This window comes from Thermobia domestica, chromosome 8, assembly GCF_964235325.1.
Source record: "Thermobia domestica chromosome 8, izTheDome1.hap1.1, whole genome shotgun sequence".
Classification (NCBI taxonomy): Eukaryota; Metazoa; Arthropoda; class Insecta; order Zygentoma; family Lepismatidae; genus Thermobia; species Thermobia domestica.
The window spans coordinates 13,271,962-13,296,610 of NC_137461.1; the positions used below are offsets into that span (position 1 = coordinate 13,271,962).

At 32.0% G+C, this 24,649-nt stretch overlaps 1 protein-coding gene across 2 annotated transcripts in view; it reads right to left on the reverse strand.

Annotated features, from left to right (window-relative positions):
- LOC145692687 (uncharacterized) overlaps positions 1-24,401 on the reverse strand; it is a 55,256-nt gene extending 30,855 nt beyond the window's left edge. The window contains exons 1-8 of one of the 2 annotated variants that reach the window (XM_081768070.1): positions 24,280-24,401; positions 20,422-20,529; positions 14,904-14,990; positions 11,822-11,908; positions 9,711-9,776; positions 4,863-4,886; positions 3,465-3,500; positions 1,151-1,222 (exon numbers count right to left, since the gene is read on the reverse strand). In XM_081768070.1, coding sequence (XP_081624196.1) covers positions 1,151-1,222; positions 3,465-3,500; positions 4,863-4,886; positions 9,711-9,776; positions 11,822-11,908; positions 14,904-14,990; positions 20,422-20,518 — 469 coding nt within the window. In that variant the 5' untranslated portion in view covers positions 20,519-20,529; positions 24,280-24,401. Of the gene's footprint in view, positions 1-1,150; positions 1,223-3,464; positions 3,501-4,862; positions 4,887-9,710; positions 9,777-11,821; positions 11,909-14,903; positions 14,991-20,421; positions 20,530-24,273 lie in introns of both variants that reach the window. The other variant, XM_081768071.1, reaches the window with a different exon arrangement.
- Positions 24,402-24,649: the final 248 nt, after the last annotated feature.

Consider the following 24,649-nt stretch of genomic DNA (forward strand, 5'->3'; position numbering starts at 1 on the left):
CTTTCTGTATTTGCAAATCTATCTATCTATCTATCAATCTACTCGTATAGTATTCTCTGCATATCTATCAAGATGGAGCGATATACTGATCTCGTTGCACTTTAAAATATGTACATTGTTTATTTTAACGGACTTAACTCGCAATGAAGCCTTACACATAATCTGGTGCTTTAAAAGAACAGCTTGAAACATTAAAAATCAGTGTAATGTAATGAAATTACGTACTCGGGTGCTGAAACTGTAGAAGCGGTGTTAGCATAAGGGTGACATAAGCACTGTATTGAAATCTTGAAAATGAATGAAAAGTCTTGATGTTCTCTTCTAATTAAGTAACCTAATTAAAAGATTTCCCGAAAGAACTTAAATGTCAGGGAGTAAAAGCAGCTTTTGTGGCAAATGGAAGATAACTATTCCCATTTAAAGTTAGACTGGTAATCAGTGTTCAGTTGATGGTAGATAATTTTTGTGTTTATCATGATTAGTTTTCATTTAAGATGTTTGGTAAAATTAATATTAAGAAGTTTGTAACACATATGTCGACAATTAACACATGAAATACAATAAAAAAGATAATGTAATGTTGAAAATATATCCAAATATTTCAATTACTGTCACTAGATACTGGAAAAGAAAGAAAACATACATTCTTGTAAAGAGAATGTAATTATCATTGACATTTTATGTGAGTGTTTTTCTAAATGCATTATCTCATTATTGTCTTTACTGCTTTTTAGTATACTACAGGAGATCAGCTGAGGTATATTTTGTGTATTTCAGTTTGTCTAAAAATGTATTAGATGTTTCCTGTAAACGTGAAACACTTAAATTTTAACGAATTCACTTTATTCATTTAATTAACTATACAACACAGTATATATTATTTCAGTATATAATTTCAAGAATTAAGGGCCGCGATGGCTCAGTGGTAGAGGGTTCACCTCTGGTGCTTGGATTCCATCCCAGCCCCCACCAACTTTGTGGTGGAGAAACACAGAGGGTTTCCTCGAGATTCTCCCGTTTCCTCCCACTTTCTTCATTCCACCATTTCATTCATTACTCATCATCACCGTCTCCTTTAGCCTAACCGGCATAATCGTGGGACGTAAAACTCAAAGATTTCATTTTTTAAAAATAATTTCAAGAAGCTTACCTTCTTTTGAGTTTTCAAAAAACCCAGCGGTTTGATTATTTCCTTTTAGGGCATCAAGTAGAAAACTTCCTTCTGAAAACAAAAGATACATGAGAGAATTGAAATGAAATTACTTAGTTTAATGTTCTATACAAATGATGTTTAGGCGAAAGGAAAGGGATCATAAATAAAAGTAAATTGATGGTGAAATAATTTCTTTGCACTCTGCCAAGGGAAATAAAATCTGGAAGTGCATGCACCAAAGCACATCCACTACCCACTACGCCAGAAAGAAGGGCTATAAACATTACAACTTCAAGAAACAACGTCTGAAGAAAAGCTAATTTTAAATTACTTCGATTTATGTATACCATTGTAAAGGTCAAGTAGTTTATAACTTAAGTATTGTACTCACTATCTAAAGCTTGAGATAACATATTGACTGACACAATATTCTTCAGTATTAGTATTGGGGTTTTAATAGCGTTTCTCTCAGAGAAAAGCAATCTGAAAGGGTATGAAACATTTATTTTACATTTTCGAAATATGATCACTGATAATTTCAGGGGGTGCCATATGTAAAAATTTTTGCACTATCCATCAAAGTTCCAGTAGGATCATATCTCAAACTTCGTAAACATGAATTACTTTACATTTTTCTTTTTACACTACTCCTTTAACCCCTTTTATATAAAACTAGCTGAACCTGCGCTCTCTACACAGCGCATCATTCACATATGAGCATAAATCTCCTTATCATTCCTTACAACATCTCTACATGTCCCTTTACAGACACAAGTGAAAGACGTATTGATTAAAGAAGCCAAGAGGTATCATAAAGGGGAGACTTTTTTCGATTATTTTTTCTCAATATCTCGCACCGTTTGCAAGATTTGAGCCTGCTTCCGGTTGGAGTTTCTAATTCATGTATGACCAGTGTTTTCTTTCTTCTTGCATGCAGTATGTAATAAGCAATTACATTACATACACAGTCAATTATAATGTCAGTTATATATGGTGTTCATTGGGCAAAACACTCCCAAAAAAGGTTCATCTTAGACTGGAGAATGGTTATCCTTCCTTTTCCATTATTATTTGGCCATGAAACAAACGCCTGAGAAATATACAACCCCTATATACAACAGTGTGGTGTTGGAATGTATAATGCTTAGGGTGTGATGCTTTAGTTCTTTTTTTTTAATTTCAACACTTCCAATGTACCCGTATAAATGTAATAAAGAAATAGTACCCATGTTTTTTAAATATTCAATTAGAACTGAGCAATCTACATGAAATTTGCAATCGATCAGTGAAAACGTTATCTTTCTAGAGCCTGTAGTTTCCGAGATCTCATTCTGGAAAGGATTGTCCATAAACATATAAACGTAGTTTAAAAAAGCTCCACAGATGGCTTTTAATAGATAGATATTTTCCTCCAACGAGTAACAAAAAGTTATCGCTGCCATTTTTTTTATAAACTTAAATTTTCTGTATATTTTGTATTGTAGAGGTGTTGTGAATGTCAAACAATGAGAATCATGCTGCGCTAGGAGAATAATCTACATACATTGTATATTGTTTTAGTGTTACATCTTTTTGAATGGAGGAAGATCCGCATCTATGCTGATTCACGCTGTTTATATCTTAGTGTAAGGAATCATTTTTCAAAGACTTTTAGTGTTAGTTTTCCACTTTTGCATGCGAGGAAATTGTTTAGTTTGATGTCTCATCTCCATTCCTATTTGCCTCTAATATTGGGTCTAATATGTAAAGGTGCATTTTCCGCATTTTCTACTTTCACTTCTATTGGAAAACATAGTTAAATTTCTAACATCTTTGGATCCTATCCTTACGCTGCGTCCATTTTGACTAGTTATGCAATGATGATATCTACGATTGAAAATCATAAATGTCCCTTTTTATACGACTTTGACTCGATATTATGTTCTTAACTTTTTTCACTGTTTTCGCATACTTTGAACAAATTTTCCATTTATCATACAGCCAAGGGGAGACATTTCTACACCGAGGTTGTCTATATATTCAATATTATTTTGGTACCAATAATCCTGGAATAGCGAAGTTATTTTCCATCACTTTGCATACAGCTACAACTAATTACAAGAATATTCACTATTATGGTTTACATTTAGTCATTTATCACTTTAGAAATTTTATATTTTAGTCTTAACTAATCATATTCGCTAAGAGAGTACTCAATTGTATTTTCACATTTTTTTACAAATGATATTTGAAAATATTTGACAATTTAAGTCTTAATATTTCAAACAATAGATTTAATGTTAAATTAGGAAAACTAAAATACACATTCTACCTTTGTTGGTCCACATGCCCATCTGGTTTGGTAAATCTATGAAGGTAATATAAGTACATTTTGTATATTAGTAAAAAGTCACTGAGTTTCGTCACGAATGTAAAGTTGCAATAATATTATTTGGTTTAATGTAGATTTATAATAATAATAGTTATAATATAGTTTTGGAATTAAAGGACTAATAGAATTTATGATTTCTACGAATACTAATTCCTGATGAAACTTAAAAGCTTGAATTGGTGTATGTAGAAGTAAGAGTACAAATGCATCGTTAACCAAGTGAGATAATAGATCTCTCTTGCTAGAAGGATACAGTTCAAGGTAATAGTGGTGGTATCCTGGTATGGGAAATTTACATGTGTGATGATATTGAACCCCTAGTACATTGACAACGTCCTTCAGCATTAAACGTTACGAGAACCTTCTAAAAGATCATGTTCAACTCTCTGTTAACCTCCAATACCCTCCAGATGAGCTGTGCCTACAGCAAGAGGTCAGACTGGTTCACGTCCTTCTCACAGGAAGAGATAAATACACAAAACTGCAACCAAACAATCAACACCGTATCCTTCAACAGTAATTGCAACTTAGAGCGCAAGAACTTAGAGGCGTGAAAATGAATGGGAAGAAGAGACTTTCTCTCTAAAAAGAAACCTTATATATGAAAAACGCAATTAGATAGTGGTTTCTAAATAATAATAATAATTTGTACAGCTAGTATCTCTTTTTTTATAAAATGTTAGTATAACTTACACAACGATACACTTATCTCAAGATTTTATGAATCTGCGCTTAATTCACATCGAAAATATCTCACAATATCTGAAACCGAATCAGATTCAATATTCTAATATTAAACTAAAATTTGAAATGTTGGACGTTTGAAACTAATGTGTGATTTTGAAATGTAAATTTGAAAATTGTGCTCACCTTCCTTTCAGAATGTAATTGTGTGGATATTAAAAAATTTTAAAATTTTGATTTCAAAATTGCTGACAATCGAGAATATATGTTACCGCTATTTAACATGTTTCTGCACATTGCAATCCAATCTTAGTTTGTTTATGTTAGCATTATTGATAGACTTATTAATATTACGTTTTAAGGTAATATAGAGTGTAGTTATTAACGAGTAATTACTTTACTATCATATTCTATATTGAGGCTTCTATTTTAATTAAGGACATCAATAAAATGAATTTCATTTAAGTTTTATGTAATTTTTCATGATGGTATATGCTGCACTAAGAGCTTAATGAAACTGAAAATTAAACCGTCACTTTAATTATAAATTACTAGCACATAAAATGATATTTTCAATTTTGTCTCAGAGATTGGTACTGCCATTTTTATTATTAAAACAAATAGTTAATTTCGAAATTATAATTATTAACTTACGTGTATCTATGGCTTTTTGCACAACTGAAAAACAAAGTAGAAGCATGTTTCATTTAGTATAATGATCCCCAGAATTGTCATTTGAACTAGAATATTTTATTGTACTAGCTAAATTAAATTTAAGTAAGATAATATTATCGACACTGCAGTTATATAAAATGCTTAACGTTTTATTTTTTGAAGCATGATACTTGATTTTGTGGTTCTGTATTTTTCCTTTTTTTGACATTTTGCATCATTTTCAACGAACTTAAAAAGTTCTTTACTGAATTTTCTATATCATTTTGTGTATACGTGTGTCTGTTATTTGCGTTTTTTTTCATTTTCGGCACTGCGTTCGTTACAGCACCAAAGACTCTGTCAAAGAAGTGATGGAAGTTTTGGTGACACTCTTATCATTCCTGAGATATTGACCAAAAACTTCACATTTCGAGAGATTTAAGGAGCCATATCTCGAGAACCTTAAGTCAAAGAAAGATAATATTTTACGAATTTTTAAATTTTGAGCCCCCAATTTTGAGCAGGTGTCTTCGTAGAACAATATAGAGAACAATAGAGTCTTTTTAACAGAACTCAAAAAAGCACGTGGAAAAAATTTAGTGACTATAGTAATAAAATATAACAATAAAGTGGAATGAGTATAATAACAAAGTATATAGAACAATTGGTGTAAAGAATGTAGAAGTTAAGAAGAAAAATTAATTCGTTTTACTTTCGTTTAGGAAATGCTCTTGGAGCATTCTCAAGTGGTTTAATTTAAGACGTTTGTTATATATAAAAACTGGATTTTTATCCTGCTGTGAAAAATATAACATTTATGTGGGTGCCATTTCGGAAAGATTGTCGCGCACAAAAATATTACACATGTTGTTTGACTGTCTATGGCTTCTAAATATTTCAAATGACATATCATCAAATTAAAGAAAACTGGAGTAACCTTTTAGGTTTCCAAGACCAGTGGGGGAAAAGCAATACTCTAGATTCAATGCACCTTATTCAATTTTTATACAATACTTTTTGCTTAATCTAGTTTACCTTTAATTGTTTATTATTTATATTTACTCAACATTTCATTTGGCTATAAGAGAACCCAGAGTTAAATAATTGACATTGACAAAACGGTTTCCTCTAGGGAAGAAACTTTGTTTTGTTGATTTCTCGATGTTTTTAATGATATATCCTTTACATTTAAAATTTTTGAATGAAATTCAATGCCTCATCATAGGAGATACTGTAAAAATAACAATTTTCTCCATTTAATGCGCCCTATTACTTTTTTATTTCACTTTCTAATACCTATGTACTTTTTTATATTTGGTCGTTTTGGGCAGTGGACGTTTTGCCTGATTGTAGAAACACTTCCATTGCAATAACAGGTATTTCGGAAAAGATGCTTCCCTGCTTCCCACGAAAACGTTTATACTAGAATTTTTTTTTGGTCATGATGTTTTGAATGATATATCAAATGAGATGCTTTCGAATTTTAAATTTTCGAATGACACCCAGTGTACCATGAGAGTAAACACTGAGAGAAACAGTGCTCTCCATTCAATGCATCCTATGACACTTTTCCTTATCTGTCTCTTTCATACATGTTCAGGACTTTATTATTTTAAAACACTGCACACTTTTAAGCAGAAACCGTCTCTCTCTCTCTCTCTCTCTCTCGATATATATACAACATGGCGCTAAATTTGTTGTAAGAAAGCAGAAAAATGATTCCTGAGAGTAAAACAAACAAAAGTGTTCCAATAAACAGAGGGCGAAAACTCCATCGTTTACGTGTTATAGGCTGCCGAAAACATAAAAAAATGAATACCAAAGGGCCATAGCTCCAAAACTATGGGACCTACCTTGGTCGGGTCAATACTTCACTTAGGAACTAGTATGTGCTCTATCCAAAAATACGTGTTTCAGAAACCTGAGGTGCTTCCACAACATTTTATAGAGGGAATTTGACTACGGGCCTATGATATAAAGTACTCTCTAACTACCTCCATAAAAATTGTTGCGTGAGTACCTTAGGATTCTAAAACATGTATTTTTGGATAGAGCACATACTAGTTCCTAAGTGAAGTCTTAACTCGGCTACAGTAGATCCCATAATTTTGGAGCTATGAACTTTTAAAATTCATTTTTTCATGTTTTCGGCAGCCTATAACAAATAAAATCTGAGGTTTTCGTCTTATGTTTATTGGAACTTTTTGTTTGTTTTACTCTCAGGAATCACTCCTCTGCTTTTGTACAACGAATTTAGCTATATATTGTATATATTCATGTATTCCTGTTTACGCACTGCACGCTGTACTCCTTAGTGCTAGCGTCATATTTTTCTCGTCTAGCACTATGTAATCTTATATTTTCTTCTAATTTGATTTTAAACCTCCCATACCACACCAGTTTGGTACAAGGAGCTCCTCCGTGGCTAAGCGGTTAGCGTACGCGCCTTTGGAGCGGGAGCTCATGTGGTTCGGATTCCACGTTAATCAGTAGGTCCACGTCTCACATAGCCTTGCTGCTGAAAGGGACGCTAAACTGAAATTCAACTCAACTCTTTGGTACAACTTGTCAAGCTCTCATAAAAATTACTAAAAAAATGCAATTTAGTAAATATATATATCATGAGGTTAATAAATATTATATTATCAAAGTTGCAAATAACATCAGATGTGTACTTGTGATGACAAGATATCCCAAAGCTATATTACCCAATTATATTATATAAATTCGATTTAAAATTTTCGATCTGATTCAAAGATGATGGGATTAAAGAATGTCGTCATGATGGCATTGTACAGTACTGATACACTGATGGTGCAGTGATACATGCAGATCTACCTCCCTTATCTCTGTTCAAGATAGTATGTTCTCACTTCCGGCAGCCATTCACAACTTACTATAGCCTATTACAGATATTTGCCTCATGTTGTATACTATAAATGAATTCGAATCTTTATTTTTGTTATACTAATAAGACTTACATTAATTTTATTACACTAAGCTAACTTTTATAATGAATTACTTTGTTCTGGGACGGACCCATTTAAGGAGTAAAATTTAAAAACAAAATAAAATTCAAGATTTTTTTTTCATATATATCGTTGAACGAAGCGTGCGGAAAATAGTTAATTTCGTATTTGTTTATAATTGTGAATTACCTTAGGCACTTGTTACTATAAATGTATAGAGCTTATAATAAATTAAGAACTTAAAAAGAAAGACTAGCTTCAGCTACTATGATATGCTGCATCTACATTTTCTGACTGTGCTAAGCTGTTTTGTTAGCATTTAAAATATTCTTACATTTGTTCTCATATTGTAAAAAGAAGACATCTGATTGTGTTTACTTTGTCCAGCTAAATTTGAAGATATTCCTTATAATTTCCACTACCCAAATCTCATTTTAAATAAATGAATAATTAACGCGAATTCATATTTTCGCTTGCGCCGCTTTATGAAATATGTATGATGTAAGATTTGTTATGTTCTGAATATACAAGGAATAAGAAAACGAAATTCAGCTCAAAGGGACACGGACAGCTCATTTTATGTTATACTTGGTGGCAAAACGAACATAAAATGAGCTTGAGTTGACTAGGAAACAAATCGAATTTATGTTATAACATTGTATTTCATATTGTCGTTCTTTTCGGGTTTCTCAACTGTATTCTGCTGCAAATTTAATGTAATTATTTCCTATTCGTTGTTGAATGTCGCGCACGAGCTCCAGCTACTTTTCTGCCAAATGACCTACCAAGTACTATCCTTAATGCAGTTGTTAAGTGTAGGTGGTCTAAATAATAAATCTAGGTAGCTTAGTATAACATTTTAACATTAATGTTATTACTGTGGCATTACATTTGTTACTAGTTTCCTTCTGTGTATCACCATTACTGCCTGGTAGTTTAACACGCAAGACAAAGTTATGAAAAAAAATCAAAAACATGTATGTGTGGAATATTTTGCACCCGATCTTGGTATTTAGTTGCAATACTAATTTTAATTTCAAGTATGTATTTTAGGTTCAACTGCAATATGGCAATAATGAATATACTGTGGTTGTAATACTTGAAGTACGGTATGTTGTCGCTGAATTTTCACATTGACTTTCAAATAAGATTTGGGATTTAGATCCTTGGGCTTTCGGCATCTATAGCCATTTAGCCCATCACGTCCCTCGGCAAGCACATATCTGGGAAAATGGAAGGACGGAGGTGGTCTGGGACCTATATGTTAGGTACCACCCCAGCGTTTGCCTTCTGTGAATGAGGAAAACCAAGAAAAGCCTCATTCAGGATAGCTGGTCTGAAAAAGACTTTTACAATTTTTCGACTGAGTGTCCCCACCGGGATTCAAACCTGGAACCGCTCGCATCGAAGGCACTGACTTTCAAGTAGTCGAAATATTCTATGGATTATTTCTCAATGATTTTGTAGGTTGTTTAAGCACAGTTTAATTTAGTAATATGTAAACAGGACTAATATTACAATAATCTATTTAATAATAAGGTGACAATTATAAATAATCTATATAATAAATGAAATAAATTGAAGTTTGCAATACTATGTTAATGTAAACTTTGTCACATTTATACTTTTTTAACACCATAAATGACATACTTCAAATTGTAACATTACGGAAGTGAAGCTATAAATTTCGAAGGGAGACATGTTTGAAACCACCTAACTAGAATCTTACAACAGATTTGCCAAACGAAGTAATATATAATAGTGTTTGTGGTAAAATGAGTTGAAACGAATATATCTATTTTGACTAATATTTATCAATATAATTAATTATCTTTAAAGTGTCGGTAACGCTGTTTACATAAAATAACATTTAGCTTACCTTTTGGTAAATCATCAATATTGTCAAGGTTGACTTCATCAATAATTTTCACTCCAATATTATCTCCTAATTTTTTATAGAAAAATACAGAATTAGTCAATTAATGATACATATGTTGATATTTAATATTCAGTACTTTTAATATTAGTGCTGATATAAACACAATCAGTTTAAATTATATCCTATTTGCTGCTACGCATAGTAACTATTCCAATAGCTTATATATATATATATATATATATATATATATATATATATATATATATATATATATATATATATTCACTGGTGATGACAGGAAACTAAACTAATTCCCTGTAAACAGATGTTCTCGGATATCAAACAAAATATCTGAAAACAACGTCATCAACCTCAATCATATTAGCAAATACTTGATCATCTGTAAGGACAAATTCATAAAAATTTCTGGGGTGGGGAAATATTCGTAACAAAATTCTGTTATTTATAAAGAGTCGTAAAAGTAATGTGCAAGATAATACCGATATTGAGATTTAGCAGTCTGGGCACAAGTTTTTCAGGGAAAGATATTAAAAGTCAGAGTAAGGTGTAGCTCATAAAGGTGAAATATTACTTCATATTCCACCACAAATTTTCGCAGAATTGTTGAAATGAAATTCTAAATACGGTTTGTTTTTTCGGATTTGGTACCCAGACTGCGCACAAATATGACAGAGTCTTGGAATGCTTTTAGAAATGTTACATATCTCATTGCTCAACAATGTCAAACAAAAACTAATCATTGATGTGAGAAACTGAAGATATTGACGGTCGGCGCCAGTTTCTTTATTGATTTGTACTACTATGACAGAACAAAAAGAGAACGTATTCTAGACTTTCAATCATGTTTTGCCATTGTCTTTTTTACTATGGAACTTTTCGGATTGTTTCTCACGTCGTCATACACATTCTGTTTAGATTAGGCTGATAAGGTGTCCAGAGAATGGTTAAGCTGTCAAGTTCTTTCCTCTCCTTAGATTTTTGAAAGGAGAAACGACAAGTTACCACGAAAGATGAATTTGCTCTAAAAATTTGCGGCACGTTTCCCAGAGAAGCCATTGCAGATCTGTCTTCAGTAAATCAGAAAATAAAAAATGACTTATATGTTTTGTAACAGTAAACGTTTCACTTATATAATACTCTGTTATCAAATACCTTATCAATAATGCTTGCGTGTAGATAGTAGAAGTTTCCATCGGTTCAATCCTCAACAATTCACTGATTATTCATAGCAGTCTGAAGACTTTCTATTTTACTGTAACTGTTACCTAACACAAATGGATAAACACAGAATAACATTATATTTGTACTTAGATCTTAAGAGTTGTGATCTTAGAATTTGTTATAGAAGTACTGAACAGTAAAGAATCACAGTAAAGAATTTTCTACTGTGATTTATTTATGAGAATTCGTATAACTAGGATAAAATTCTATCACGAATTACGGAATTACTACAAAACTATTACATTTTAATTCTATTTTCAGAAATAAAACTACTGTAATTAAGTTAATGTAGCTAGCCAAATAAACTAAGGTGGTTTGCAGAAATAATTGACTAACATAACTTTATTACTTTTGTGCTTAAAGTTCAAACTTAACCTTCAACTACCCTGGTAGGGCTTCACAGACTTCAACCGTCATAGGGTTTTTCGCTTAAATTTAGAGGTGGCTAATAGATGAAGATAGTTTCCTCTCTACGCTCGCAATTTGACATGTTCTGCTATAATATTAATAGGCTTAAAAACAAGTACTACGACTCTTTGCAATCTGCACTTTCTGGATGTACAAATTTTGTCTTAAGGAAATACATGGCAGTATGACGTGGAAAAAACATGTGACAATTATTTTCAAAGCAATTTTTAATTGTATAACCTGATATGAAAATAGCTAAATTTCAAGAATAAAATGCATTAATTATTTTCATAAAAATGTATTCAGTCTCACATCTATGAACTGACATAAGTAAGTTATCAGTATGTTTATATGGGTCGCCATCTCAGAGAAATGTTAGTATAACTTTTATTTTCACCAGAGTAGTTAAATGTTAAATTAAATTATATGTGAAAAGGTATTACAATTACAAATTTCAGTACCTAGTTTGATATCAGGAACTAATTCCTCGTCTCCAGCGATTTCATTGACTGAGCTTTTCGATTCATCTAAAGTTTCATCTGCATACACTGTAAAAACATTGTACAAGAAAATGATTTTTTAAAGATTGCATTGTAGATAACGAGAGAATTTCTAGAACTAGCATCAAAATATTTTCCTAATTCTTGTAATTTATCTAATAGAACTGTACAAGTATATTCATAAAAATTACACATCTGTCATTGTTTCTTTCGTGCAACATTAACGTAAAGTTTTTCAGTATTAATTTGCATAAATTAAATAAAAATTCAGTTCGTGATAAGTTTAATAGTTTTGGTCTCCATATATTAGTTTCCACATTTTCTTTCAATAATTGCAAGAAGTAGGAAAAAATTGTTCCTCACAGTTCAATTATTGCATCAAATAAAGATATGATCATGTTATGCAGAGAAAGAGCAACAGTTTTTATTTGTTGTTATTTAAGTGAATTAGAATTCTTACCTTAACTAGAGTTCAAAATGGAATTGCATTTAAAGCTATAAAAATTTACAAGAATAACGTTTCATTGTAATCTGATTAATATTTTCATTTTCTATTGTTACTTTCTTAAATTATGCAGAAAATATATCTTTACATATTAACATACATAAAGTGTATACCACAAACATAAGAGAACGCATACAAAGATTAAATTTCAATAATTATGAAGAAAACAATTTTTCAAATGCAAAAAAATTGATTTTCACATTGGTTTCAACTATACACAAAATAATATCTTTTTTTTTAAGAATAATGATAGACATACATTACAATTTAGAAAATCGGCCAACTGCAGAATACGTACTGTAAAATATGCATGTATATTACATGAGAAGGATCACACAATAAAGTCGCCATGAGAGAGACTGCGAATCCTAATTGAGATCAATCTAAAATGTAGAAAAGTATGACATAACTAATATCTAAAATGACAAAATGACGAAAGTCAGAAGGCGAATACAGCATATTCAATAGTTTGCTTGCCGTCTAACAACACACGCAGAAACAGAACACAGTTTTTTTGTAGAAATGGCTAAAGATATTGTATACATGGAAAAGCGATCATAGTCCACAATACCCATAGTATCAACGAAAGAGCGATCGATTCCCGACAGAACGCAGAGCATTAGTGTATGTGTATTCATTGAAACTATGTTGATATATATATATATATATATATATATATATATATATATATATATATATATATATATATATATTCATTGTTGATGACAGAAAACGATTCCCCAGTAAACAGATGTAGTTGAATATCAAAAAGAATAGCTGAAAATAACGTCATCAACCTCAACCATATTAACAAATACTTGATCATCTGTAAGGACAAATTCATGAGAATTTCTAGGGTGGGGAAATATTCGTAACAAAATTCTGTTATTTATAAAGAATCCTAAAAGTAATGTGCAAGATAATACCGATATTGAGATTTAGCAGTCTGGGCACAAGTTTTTCAGAGAAAGATATTAAAAGTCAGAGTAAGGTGTAGCTCATAAAGGTGAAATATTACTTCATCTTCCACCACAAATTTTCGCAGTATTATTGAAATGAAATTCTAAATACGGTTTGTTTTCTCGGATTCGGTACCGAGACGGCGCACAAATATGACAGAGTCTTGGAATGCTTTTGGAAATGTTACATATCTCACTGCTCAACAATGTCAGACAAAAACTAATCATTGATGTGAAAAACTGAAGATATTGACGGTCGGCGCCAGTTTCTTTGTTGATTTGTACTACTATGACATAGAACAAAAAGAGAAAGCACTCTTACATATTCTAGACTTTCAGTCATGTTTTGCCATTGTTCTATTTTACTATGGAACTTTTCGGATTGTTTCTCACGTCATACACATTCTGTTTAGATTAGGCTGATAAGGTGTCCAGAGAATGGTTAAGCTGTCAAATTCTTTTCTCTCCTTAGATTTTTGAAAGGAGAAACGACAAGTTACCACGAAAGGTGAATTTGCTCTAGAAACTTGCGGCACGTTTCCCAGAGAAGCCATTGCAGATATGTCTTCAGTAAATCAGAAAATAAAAAATGGCTTACATGATTTGTAACAGTAAACGTTTAACTTATATATCTCTCTTATCAAATACCTTATCGATAATGCTTTCGTGTAGATAGTAGAAGTTTCCATCGGTTCAATCCTCAACAATTCACTGATTATTCATAGCAGTCTGAAGACTTTCTATTTTACTGTAACTGTTACCTAACACAAATGGATAAACACAGAATAACATTATATTTGTACTTAGATCTTAAGAGTTGTCATCTTAGAATTTCTTATAGAAGTACTGAACAGAATATAAAGAATTTTCTATTGTGATTTATTTATGAGATTTCGTATAACTAGGATAAAATTCTATCATGAATTACGGTATTACTACAAAACTATTACATTTTAATTCTATTTTCAGAAATAAAACTACTGTAATTAAGTTAATGTAGCTAGCCAAATAAACTAAGGTGGTTTGCAGAAATAATTGACTAACATAACTTTATATTACTTTTGTGCTTAAAGTTCAAACTTAACCTTCAACTACCCTGGTAGGGCTTCACAGACTTCAACCGTCATAGGGTTTTTCGCTTAAATCTAGAGGTGGCTAATAGATGAAGATAGTTTCCTCTCTACGCTCGCAATTTGACATGTTCTGCTATAATATTAATAGGCTTAAAAACAAGTACTACGACTCTTTGCAATCTGTATTTTCTGTATTTACAAATTTTGTCTTAAGGAAATACATGGCAGTACGACGTGGAAAAAACATGTGACAATTATTTTCAAAGCAATTTTCAATTGCCTATCCTAATATGAAAATAGCAAAATTTCAAGAATAAAATGCATTAATTATCTTCATAAAAATGTATTCAGTCTCACATCTATCAACTGACATAAGTAAGTTATCAGTATGTTTATATGGGTCGCCATCTCAGAGAAATGTTAGTATAACTTTTATTTTCACCAGAGTAGTTAAATGTTAAATTAAATTACATGTGAAAAGGTATTGGAATTACAAATTTCAGTACCTAATTTGATATCGGGAACAAATTCCTCGTCTCCAGCGATTTCATTGACTGAGCTTTTCGATTCATCTAAAGTTTCATCTGCATGCACTGCAACAACATTGTAAAACAAAATGATTTTGTAAAGATTGCATTGTAGGTAACGAGATAATTTCTAAAACTAGCATCAAAGTATTTTTCTAATTCTTGTAATTTATCTAATAGAACTGTACGAGTATATTTATAAAAATTACACATCTGTCATTGTTTCTTTCGTGCAACATTAACGTAATGTTTTTTTCAGTATTAAAGTGCATAAATTAAATAAAAATTCAGTTCATGATACGTTTAATAGTTTTGGTCTCCATGTATTAGTTTCCACATTTTCTTTCAATAATTGCAAGAAGTAGAACAAGATTCATCATCACAGTTCAATTAATGCATCAAATAAAGATATGATCATGTTATGCAGAGAAAGAGCAACACTTCTTATTTGTTGTTATTTAAGTGAACTAGGATTCCTACGTTAACTAGAGTTCAAAATGGAATTGCATTTAAAGCTTTAAAATATACAAGAATAATGTTTCATAATAGTCTGACTAATATTTTCATTTTCTATTGTTACTTCCTCAAGTTATGCAAAAAATATAACTTTACATAGGGTCATTCAACGTCAAGTGAACCAAATTTATGGACATTTTGAACTTGGATACTTCCGAGTTTTGTAATATTTGGTGTGTATGACGTACTTCTGGAGACCGAAAAAATAGCAAAGTTTCCGAATTTTATATGCCATAGTTGTCCAGTAGCACTCCTTCAAATGTTGAAAAAAAAAACACCATTTTCTGCTGACATATATTCACATAATTAACGATCTCTCAGGCCAGACTAGAGATAGAAGGATGAAATTTGCACCAAATTGTTGATATTACAATGCGCTTTCGTTTGATGTGAAATATGACTACTTTTGGAGAAATTTGAATTTTAAGGTCATCAAAGACAAAATTTAGCCTTAAATACAAAACCCACCTCAGAATAATTTTGAAAAACATTCATAGAAACATATGAATTTCGGCATCATTTACAGAAACTTTGATGATGGGATTGCAATAAGATCACACTGTTTCAATTTTTTAAGAAATATGATATGGTGAGAAATCGACATTTCTGACATAGAGGAAACTGTCATAAAACTCTAATTATAAAGTTGCTATTTTGTAATCTAAATACATTTTATTTTCAAAAGTGACTTCCTACTGCGCAGTGGGTACATTCCACTAAAGTTATACATTGTTTTGCAGATTGGGAGCATTAGAGAAATCACCGCTCGTGTGAACTAGTTTAAACTTGCTCCAGTCTGCTTACTGCTAGATTGAGTAATCTTCAGTTGTGTATTTGACCTGCTGTGTGTAGGCTGTACGAAGCTTGACTGTTTTTAGTGCAAATGTGAGATGTTAGTGATAGTTACGTATATGTGGTGATTATACATCTCCAATATGGCAGAAGAAGTGAAGACAATCTACTCTATTTTCTGTTGCAACCTGCTGAAGAAAAACAGACATACAAAAGTGAAAAGAAGTCTGCGATGCGTTACAGATTGAGTGTGTAATAGTTATGGCAATATTAAGAAGGGCATGAAAATATATGTTAGCTGCAGGAAAGAACTGAATAAGATGACACATATGGAAATAGGAGACTCCTCATCACCTAAAGTCAGTGGAAGTGTGCCAAGCCATAGTGTTGAAGATGAACAGTTTGTAGATATGAATGAAATGTTACACTATCTAAATGAACCTTTGAGCACCCTTAAGGAGTCACGTGTATCTAAGGAAAAATTGAAAAGAATATTATACTGTAATAAAAAATAATGGAAATCAGTAAATGTTTGACATAAAAAGTACTTACAGCTGCAAGTGTCAATTCAGAAGTAAGTGTTCAAAGTAAGTATGAATGTGAAATGATCCAGCACATAAAGAGAAAATTCAAAGAACAGAATCTAAGCGTTGGTGCTAAAGTTCAACTTTTAAGAGTGTTACCTTAAAGTTGGAGGTGCAAGAAACTCCAGGAGGAATTTGAAATCAGAAACAGAATGGCCAGAGAAGTGAAAGTGTTGGTGAATGAAGATGGCATTTTAGCCACACCAAATCGAAAACCTGGAAGGATGTTAGATCAGACTGCGGTAGAAAAAGTGCATGCCTTCCACAATAGTGATTATATAAGCTGCCAAATGCCAGGAAAAAGGCCTTCTGTCAGTGGAAACAAAGGATGTCGCTCGAATTCATGTGCAAAAAAGGTTAGTATTGAAGAACTTAAGGGAATTATATGAGCAGTTTAAAAAGAATCATCCCAGTGAAAAGTTTTTTTTTTAAATTTGCTGATTTACGACCAAAACGCTTTGTTTTGGCTGGTGGCACTGGAACCCACACTGTCTGTGTATGTACAGCATATCAGAACGCGAAACTAATGCTACAAGTGCTGAAACCTCTAAATATTACATTTGGAGATGTCATAATAGTAACTGATCGGAATTGTTGTTTAGCCAAGGTCATATGTGGTAAGCCAAGAGCAGCATGTCACCTGAATAAATGCCCTTTATGTCCTGGTTTAGAAAATTTCAAAGCTGAGTTAAGCTTACAGATAGATGAAGAAATGGTGGACAATATCACCTATAGACAATAGGTATCAGTTGAGATATATAATCTTGTCACATTATCGAAAACAGCTGATGAATTTGTCGAATGTCTGTGTGAACAGTTCTGGTGCTAAAAAGCCACTCCTTTATCTCTTGAAAACAGGCTGAATATTATAACTACTTAAAGGAGAACATGAAGGTTAACTAGGCTGTAGTGTGCATGGATTTTGCAAAATACTAATCATTTGTGTTGCAATATCAGGTTCAATCTTCCCACTGGAACAAAGATCAAGCTACCATTTTTCCAATAGGTGTCTAGTACAGAGATTTGAATGGTATAAAATTCAAAAACATTGTATACATCTCTAAAAGTCTGCAACACGATACGGTCACCGTTCATTTATTCCAGACAAAACTTACCTGTTACCTAAGATCACAGTTGTTTCCAAATTTGGAAAAACATATTTTATTTCTCTGATGGTTCTGTAGCACAATTTGAAAACAGAAAAGAATTCTCAAATATGTGCCATTATGAAACTGTATTTGGAATCAAGGCTGAATGGAATTTCTATATCGTGTGTGATGAGCTTGGCGGAACTTGCAGCAAAAGCAAGCCAGCAGCGATCATTTCAACATAAGATTATGACACCATCACAACTGTTCGCATGGTGTGAGGCAAATATTGACTCCATGCATTTCTTTTATTTCCGTAGAGAACAACACAAGAAGGCAGGAAAATTATTAGAAAACAGATTTATCCTCGCAAAGCCAATATCAGGTACCCAGAAATTCCACAGCTTTATCCCTGTGTGTGAAACAGTATTAGTAACAAAATTTGTTCCACCAATGAGCAATCTCATACTTTTACTGTCTCAGGATGGGAAGATTCAAAAAAGAGAATGAATTTAGCTGACGTGAATGGATTTTTAACATGCAAGTATAACAGTAATTGGTAGCTGGGAATAGTTTTGAACAAAAACAAATCAACCCAGATGGTGAAAGTGAAGTTCCTGTACCCTGCAGATCCTTCTTCCTTTATATACCCACTGATTATACAAATATCATGGAAGTGTCTCTCGACTCAACCCTTACTGTTGTGGATCCCGCATATTCCAAGGGCCGTACAAACCACCTGTGTAAGTTATTTGCATAAAGTATCCAAATTATTTGCCAGATCAGAAAGGTCGATTTCTCACCGTATCGTTCTTAAAAAATTCAATCAATATGATCCCTTTGTGATTCCATCACCAAACGTTCTGTACATGATGCCGAAATTCACATGTTTCTATGATTTTTTTTTCAAAATATTTCTAAGGTAGGTTTTTGTAATATTCAAGGTTTAATTTTGTCTTTGATGACTTTGAAATTAAAATTTCTCCAAAAGTAGTCAAGTTGCAAAGTTCAGCCTTCTATCTCTATTTTGGCCTGAGAAATCGTTAATTTTGTGAATACATGTCGGCAGAAAATGATGCTTTTTTCGAACTTTGAAGGACTGCTACTGGACAACCATGTCATATAAAAATCTGAAACTTTGCTGTTTCTTCTATCCATAAGAGTAGTTCAAGTATACCAAAAATGAAAGAGATCAAAAATGGTCAGTTTTTTTCGGAGGTTCACTCGACGTGGAATGACCCCATATTTATATACATTAAGTCTGTGTAATACTGAACATAAGAGAAAGCATACCAAGATTATAGTTCGATAATTATAAAGAAAGCAATTAATATTTTTCTAATGCAAACAAATCGATCATATCCACATTAATTTCAACTATACAAAGTAATATCAATTTTTAAGAATGACGATAGACATACATTACAACGTACGACATTGGCCAACTGCAGAATAGTTACTGTGAAATATGCATGCACATTACATGAGAAAGATCATACAATAAAGTCGCCATGAGAGAGACTGGGAATCTTAATTGAGGTCAATCTAAAATGTAGAAAAGTATGACATAACTAATATCTAAAATGGCAAAATGACGAAAGTCAGAAGGCGAATACAGCATATTCAATAGTTTGCTTGCCGTCTAACAACACACGTAGAAACACAACACAGTTCTTTGTACAAATGGCTAGAGATATTCTATACATGGAAAAGCGATCATAGTCCACATCGTCCATAGTTTCAACGAAAGAGCGACTGATTCTCGACAGAACGCAGAGCTTTGATGTATGTGTTGTGTCGCAGGAACAACAGCGCATAGTTGACGCGTGCAGTTTCTGTCACTTTTCTTTGTAATAGTAAATTAATGTTGCGTTGTGAGATTGTGCATGCATTGCTACAATGTGTGCAACTAAGGACCATGATGCGGACGAAATAGGTGATCCGTATAAGTACAAAATAAAACGAATCAGTGTTAGAGCTTGTGGAGTTGATAAAATGTTGAGGAACTGCACAAACGAAAACGGAACTGACTGGAGTGTAAACGACTCAAATGTTGTACAACTATTAGAGAATTAGAACGTTATTAGTTGATAATATCCTTAAAATACTTATTATATATCAGATATTAAAATAGTTGAGAAAATTAAGAGAATAAATTTTGAACATAATATGTTTAGAAATTTTGTGTGATTTATTTGACACCGTAGTAGAACGCTTCACATTCTTGGAGATAAATTCAGTCACTCGTAAGTTATGAGACACGCATGACCTAAATAAAAATAATATTCATTTTACTATGCTCAATACACAAGTAATTTCAAGTACGGAAGATATTATCAACTAGACATACCATTCAGTTTTACTTTTGTCGCCTGTTTCATCCTGTGGCACTCTTTTCATCCATCTGTTAAAATATTATATCTTTGTTAAAATTACTACGTAAAATACAGTCTTTCTAAAAGTAACTGGAAGAATATTTATATCCAAAATATTTTTTCGGCTACAGAAAGTACTTACCAGACAAATCTATCCAGGGTATAGGTTCTTGCAACAGGCCGAGATAAAATATTATCCACTTTATGAAGGGTATGCATGAATGTATTACTTTTCCCATCTGTGTAAATGCTAATGAAATACATTAATCTAAGTTATTTGTATAGTACATGTGTTAATTTCTTATTAAATTACGGATGTATATTTTATACAAGCTGAATGCATTTACTTTGGTATAAAAATTATGTAATTATCAACTGATTTGCTACTATTAACGTTAATAAACATTTTTCTACTTAAAGTGTATTCTTTTAGGATGGAAAAGCACTTGTTTAGGTCCTCTCAAACATAGAAAGAGACACAAAAGCAATGCATTATAAAGCTTCTTATACCCTTTCTACATTATTATTCTTCGAAACTATGCTCTGTATGACTCTCGAAAGTCTTATAGAACGACTTTCTCCATCTGTCCGTCCGTCTGTCTGTCGAGAGCTACAGGGCAAAAACAGTAAGATATATCGAGATTCGATTTTTGCAATCGATTCACCTTCCTAATAATAAGTTCCATCTCCTCCACTAGGTTCTTATTCAAACCAAAAGTGTCTCAAATTCACTTCCGCTTTCAACGTTTCTTGCCATTGAACGAAAAATCCGTTACAATATAGCTAGAATCTTAACAAAGGATTCAGCGTTTCGAGATAAGATATATGATGAGTATCCTGAACACCCTACCAAAACCAACAGAAGTTCAAACTTATCACCACTTCCGGTTTTAATACAGATTTTTATAGAGATAAAATATTAAGAGATATTGAGATGTAGTGTTTAGCAATTGATTCATCGTCCTAATAATACGTTTTATCTTCGATAACCTTGTATTTAAGTCAAAAGTAGTTCAAATGAACTATTTCCGGTTTCAAAACGTGTTGCTATAGGCCAAAATTACTGGATGGTGATAAGTGGTTTATGCAATCGATTTTGGATATCAAAAGAACATACCAGCACAACTCGAAGCACTCTACAGAAACTGGAAGTGCTTGAAATTTACTACTACTTCTGGTTTCAGAACTCTCTTCCACGAACCAAGAACGGTAAGAGATATAGAGATGTAATTTTCTGCAAGCAACTAAAGTTACCAACAGTAGGCTCTATCTCCTACTTTAACGTCCCGTTAAATCTAGAAATGGTTCAAATTAAGGATTTCCGTTTTAAACGTTCATCGCCATAATACAAAAATGAGACGGCATGGTGAGTAAAAGAGTTCGATATTGTTTTAGCGTCTGGGGAATAAGTTTTATAGTTTGTGTTAGTCCCTTATAAACTTCACAACAGTAGGTTCGATCTTCTCCCTCAATACTCTGCTCAATTAGGAAGAGTTTTAATTAACAGTTTTCAGTTTAAATCTCTATCGCCATAGAATAAAAGCAGGAAGCTATAGCGAATAATGACTTTTTGATATGGATTTAGCTTCTGAGGAACTCTATTTCTATGCCATTACTCTCTGCACTAAGTAAGTAATAAATGTACTCTTTTAGGTTCTAGTATTGAACTCCCATACTTCAGAAGTCTACTGTAGTTTCACACTTACTGTAGAAACTTATGTGTTCTAATACTGAAATAAAATGACATTTTAGATTTGTGTCCTATGTGTAAATACGAAAGACCAAGGAAACAATAATTAAATAAACTGAATGTTCATGAAGGAATTGAATCAAAAATTATATGCAAGCAAATGAGTAACCCAAAAAGGAAAATGGCTGTCACTATAAATTCAGATTAACTGCTATTTAATTACGTACAACTTTACATTATTATTATTATTATTATTATTATTATTATTATTATTATTATTATTATTATTATTATTATTATTATTATTATTATTATTTGTTCATCCTAATCATTGTGATCGCTGTATATGGTATGATAAATTGTACTTTGTTAAATATTCTATTTGTTCTCTTTTAATTTTTTTTAAATATGGTCAGCAAATAACTTGAGGACACATAAATATGATTGCTCAAATCTAAATATTGCTACAACATGCTAAAGCGAATATGTTTCATAGTATTACAATATGTTATAGCTTGATACTGATCTATATACTATAGATCACATACGTGCAAAGGCCAATAAATACACAATATCAATTTCTAAGGGAACTCATCATATTTGTAGACATAAAGCGGAGTGACATATATACTTTATTGAAATTTCCAGTTTGATTCCCGTAAATTAAAATAAAATAGTTGTAGAATTTTTAGAGTGTTTATCTTCTTCAGGCTTGTAAAAAGTATTATTTATTTTTTGATATCAGATTATCTAAGAAGTTTTCTGCCATTTGGACTCGAGATGACGTTTTAAATTTCATGATATATGAACCGCATTGGATCAAATCTAACGTCATTCGACAGTGTATCTGTTTGTGTACATTAACAACAATTATAAATCTTGCAACGTCAACACAACAGACATTATTTGGTTATATAACAGCGATTTTAAGTGAGAAAAATGCATTTATAAAGAAGTATTGCCTGAAGTATGTGGACCAGATTTACAAGTGCATTCGATGTGTTACAAATCACCTTTATTTCTTAATGAATATTATTTTTAAAGTGTAAAATTCATCTTCTACAACATATATATTGACTGTGCGAGGCTTGTGGACGCCGACTGTGAATTCATACTTCTATTGATAAAATGATTATTTGTGGCAATACAGACTTTTATATTCCAGTTGTAGGTATTGACATAAACTAGAGAGGACTTAAGCTTGAGTCAACATTGTGCTTAAAGAAAGGAGGGTACACTCATGTCCAAAATTATTGTCGCATGCCTATAAATATGTTGCGGTGGGGATATAATTTGATAACGAAATCCCCTATTGAAAACTTTGTGTGTTTTTATTGGACTTATCTTTCGCGTGTTATGAGCGCATCATATGAATATTTTCTGTTGCCTGGTGAGTTGTATTCGCTACATGTGCAATATCTATCAGTAGTACATTTACACTTAATATTATTTTTTCCTATTGGAAGTTATAAAACTACCGTTGGGACGTTGATTATCATATTCCAGAATTTTGTCTAATAACCTAACGTAAGCAACTACTTTAAAAATAGTATATATAATATAACGTACAACTACACTACTGTGGTGGCCCCGCATGGCGTAGTTGCAACGCTCTCGCCTTCGATGAGAGCAGTCCCGGGTTCAATTCTCGGTGGGGAGCTCGGTAAATAAAGTGTAGAACTCTTTTTCAGGGCAGCCATGCTGAATGAGGTTTTACTGGGTTTTCCTCATTCTCACCAGGCAAATGTTGGGATGGTATCTCACATAATGACTCCAGGCCTCTTCCTCCCCTTTCTTCACATGATGAAAGTCATATGTGACTTGTTAAATATTCATAGACGCCGAAAGCCCAGAAATCGAAATCCTAAAACTAAATCCTGCAACACTATGATTGTAACTTTAATACATTGACAATATAAATCACAGAAGATAATTTTGTTAATAAGTATATTTACCAGTAAAATGGAAGTATATATATATATATATATACGTTCTAATGTTTATTTAAAATTCATTACGAGATACTTTTTTTTTTTGGTAGAAATGTTTTGCTCCAAAGTGCGTTAGGATTTATAGTAGTTCAATGCAATGCTAATATAAGTAAGCTAATAATATTGACTAACATACTATAATCTAATATTTTTAAAGATTAGCTTTCTTTAGTTTAATGTTTTGGCAATTTTTCAAATATTTATTAATAAAACCTCTATCTATAGTTATGCCGGTGAAGTATTTATTCTAAAAGTAAGTGTAAAATCATTATTTTATTTTTGACAGAGTAAAAGTGAGATAAATATTACGCACACTAACCGTCATTCAAACACCCAAGCTTAAATTCTTTTTAGTTTGTTTCTGGCTCTTCTCAGCCTTAAGAAAGATAGTGTCTACAATATCCATTCCAAACATAAGATTATCTTAAAATGTTTTGCTTTGATAGCAATATCTGAAAATAAATATATAGTGAAGGCAAACACTTTACACCTATGTCTTTGAATGGAAGAGGTACAATTGTAAATATTTTGAAATACATTGTTGTACATTAGACCAAATAGCATGGAATTAAATAAACATCTATAAAGTATTCATTAAGTAGAAAAATAAACAAATTCCTGGCTTTTGTTTGCAGCATTGACTATATCATTGTTCTTTTGTTTTCTTGTTGAGAAGACTGCTGTTAAAA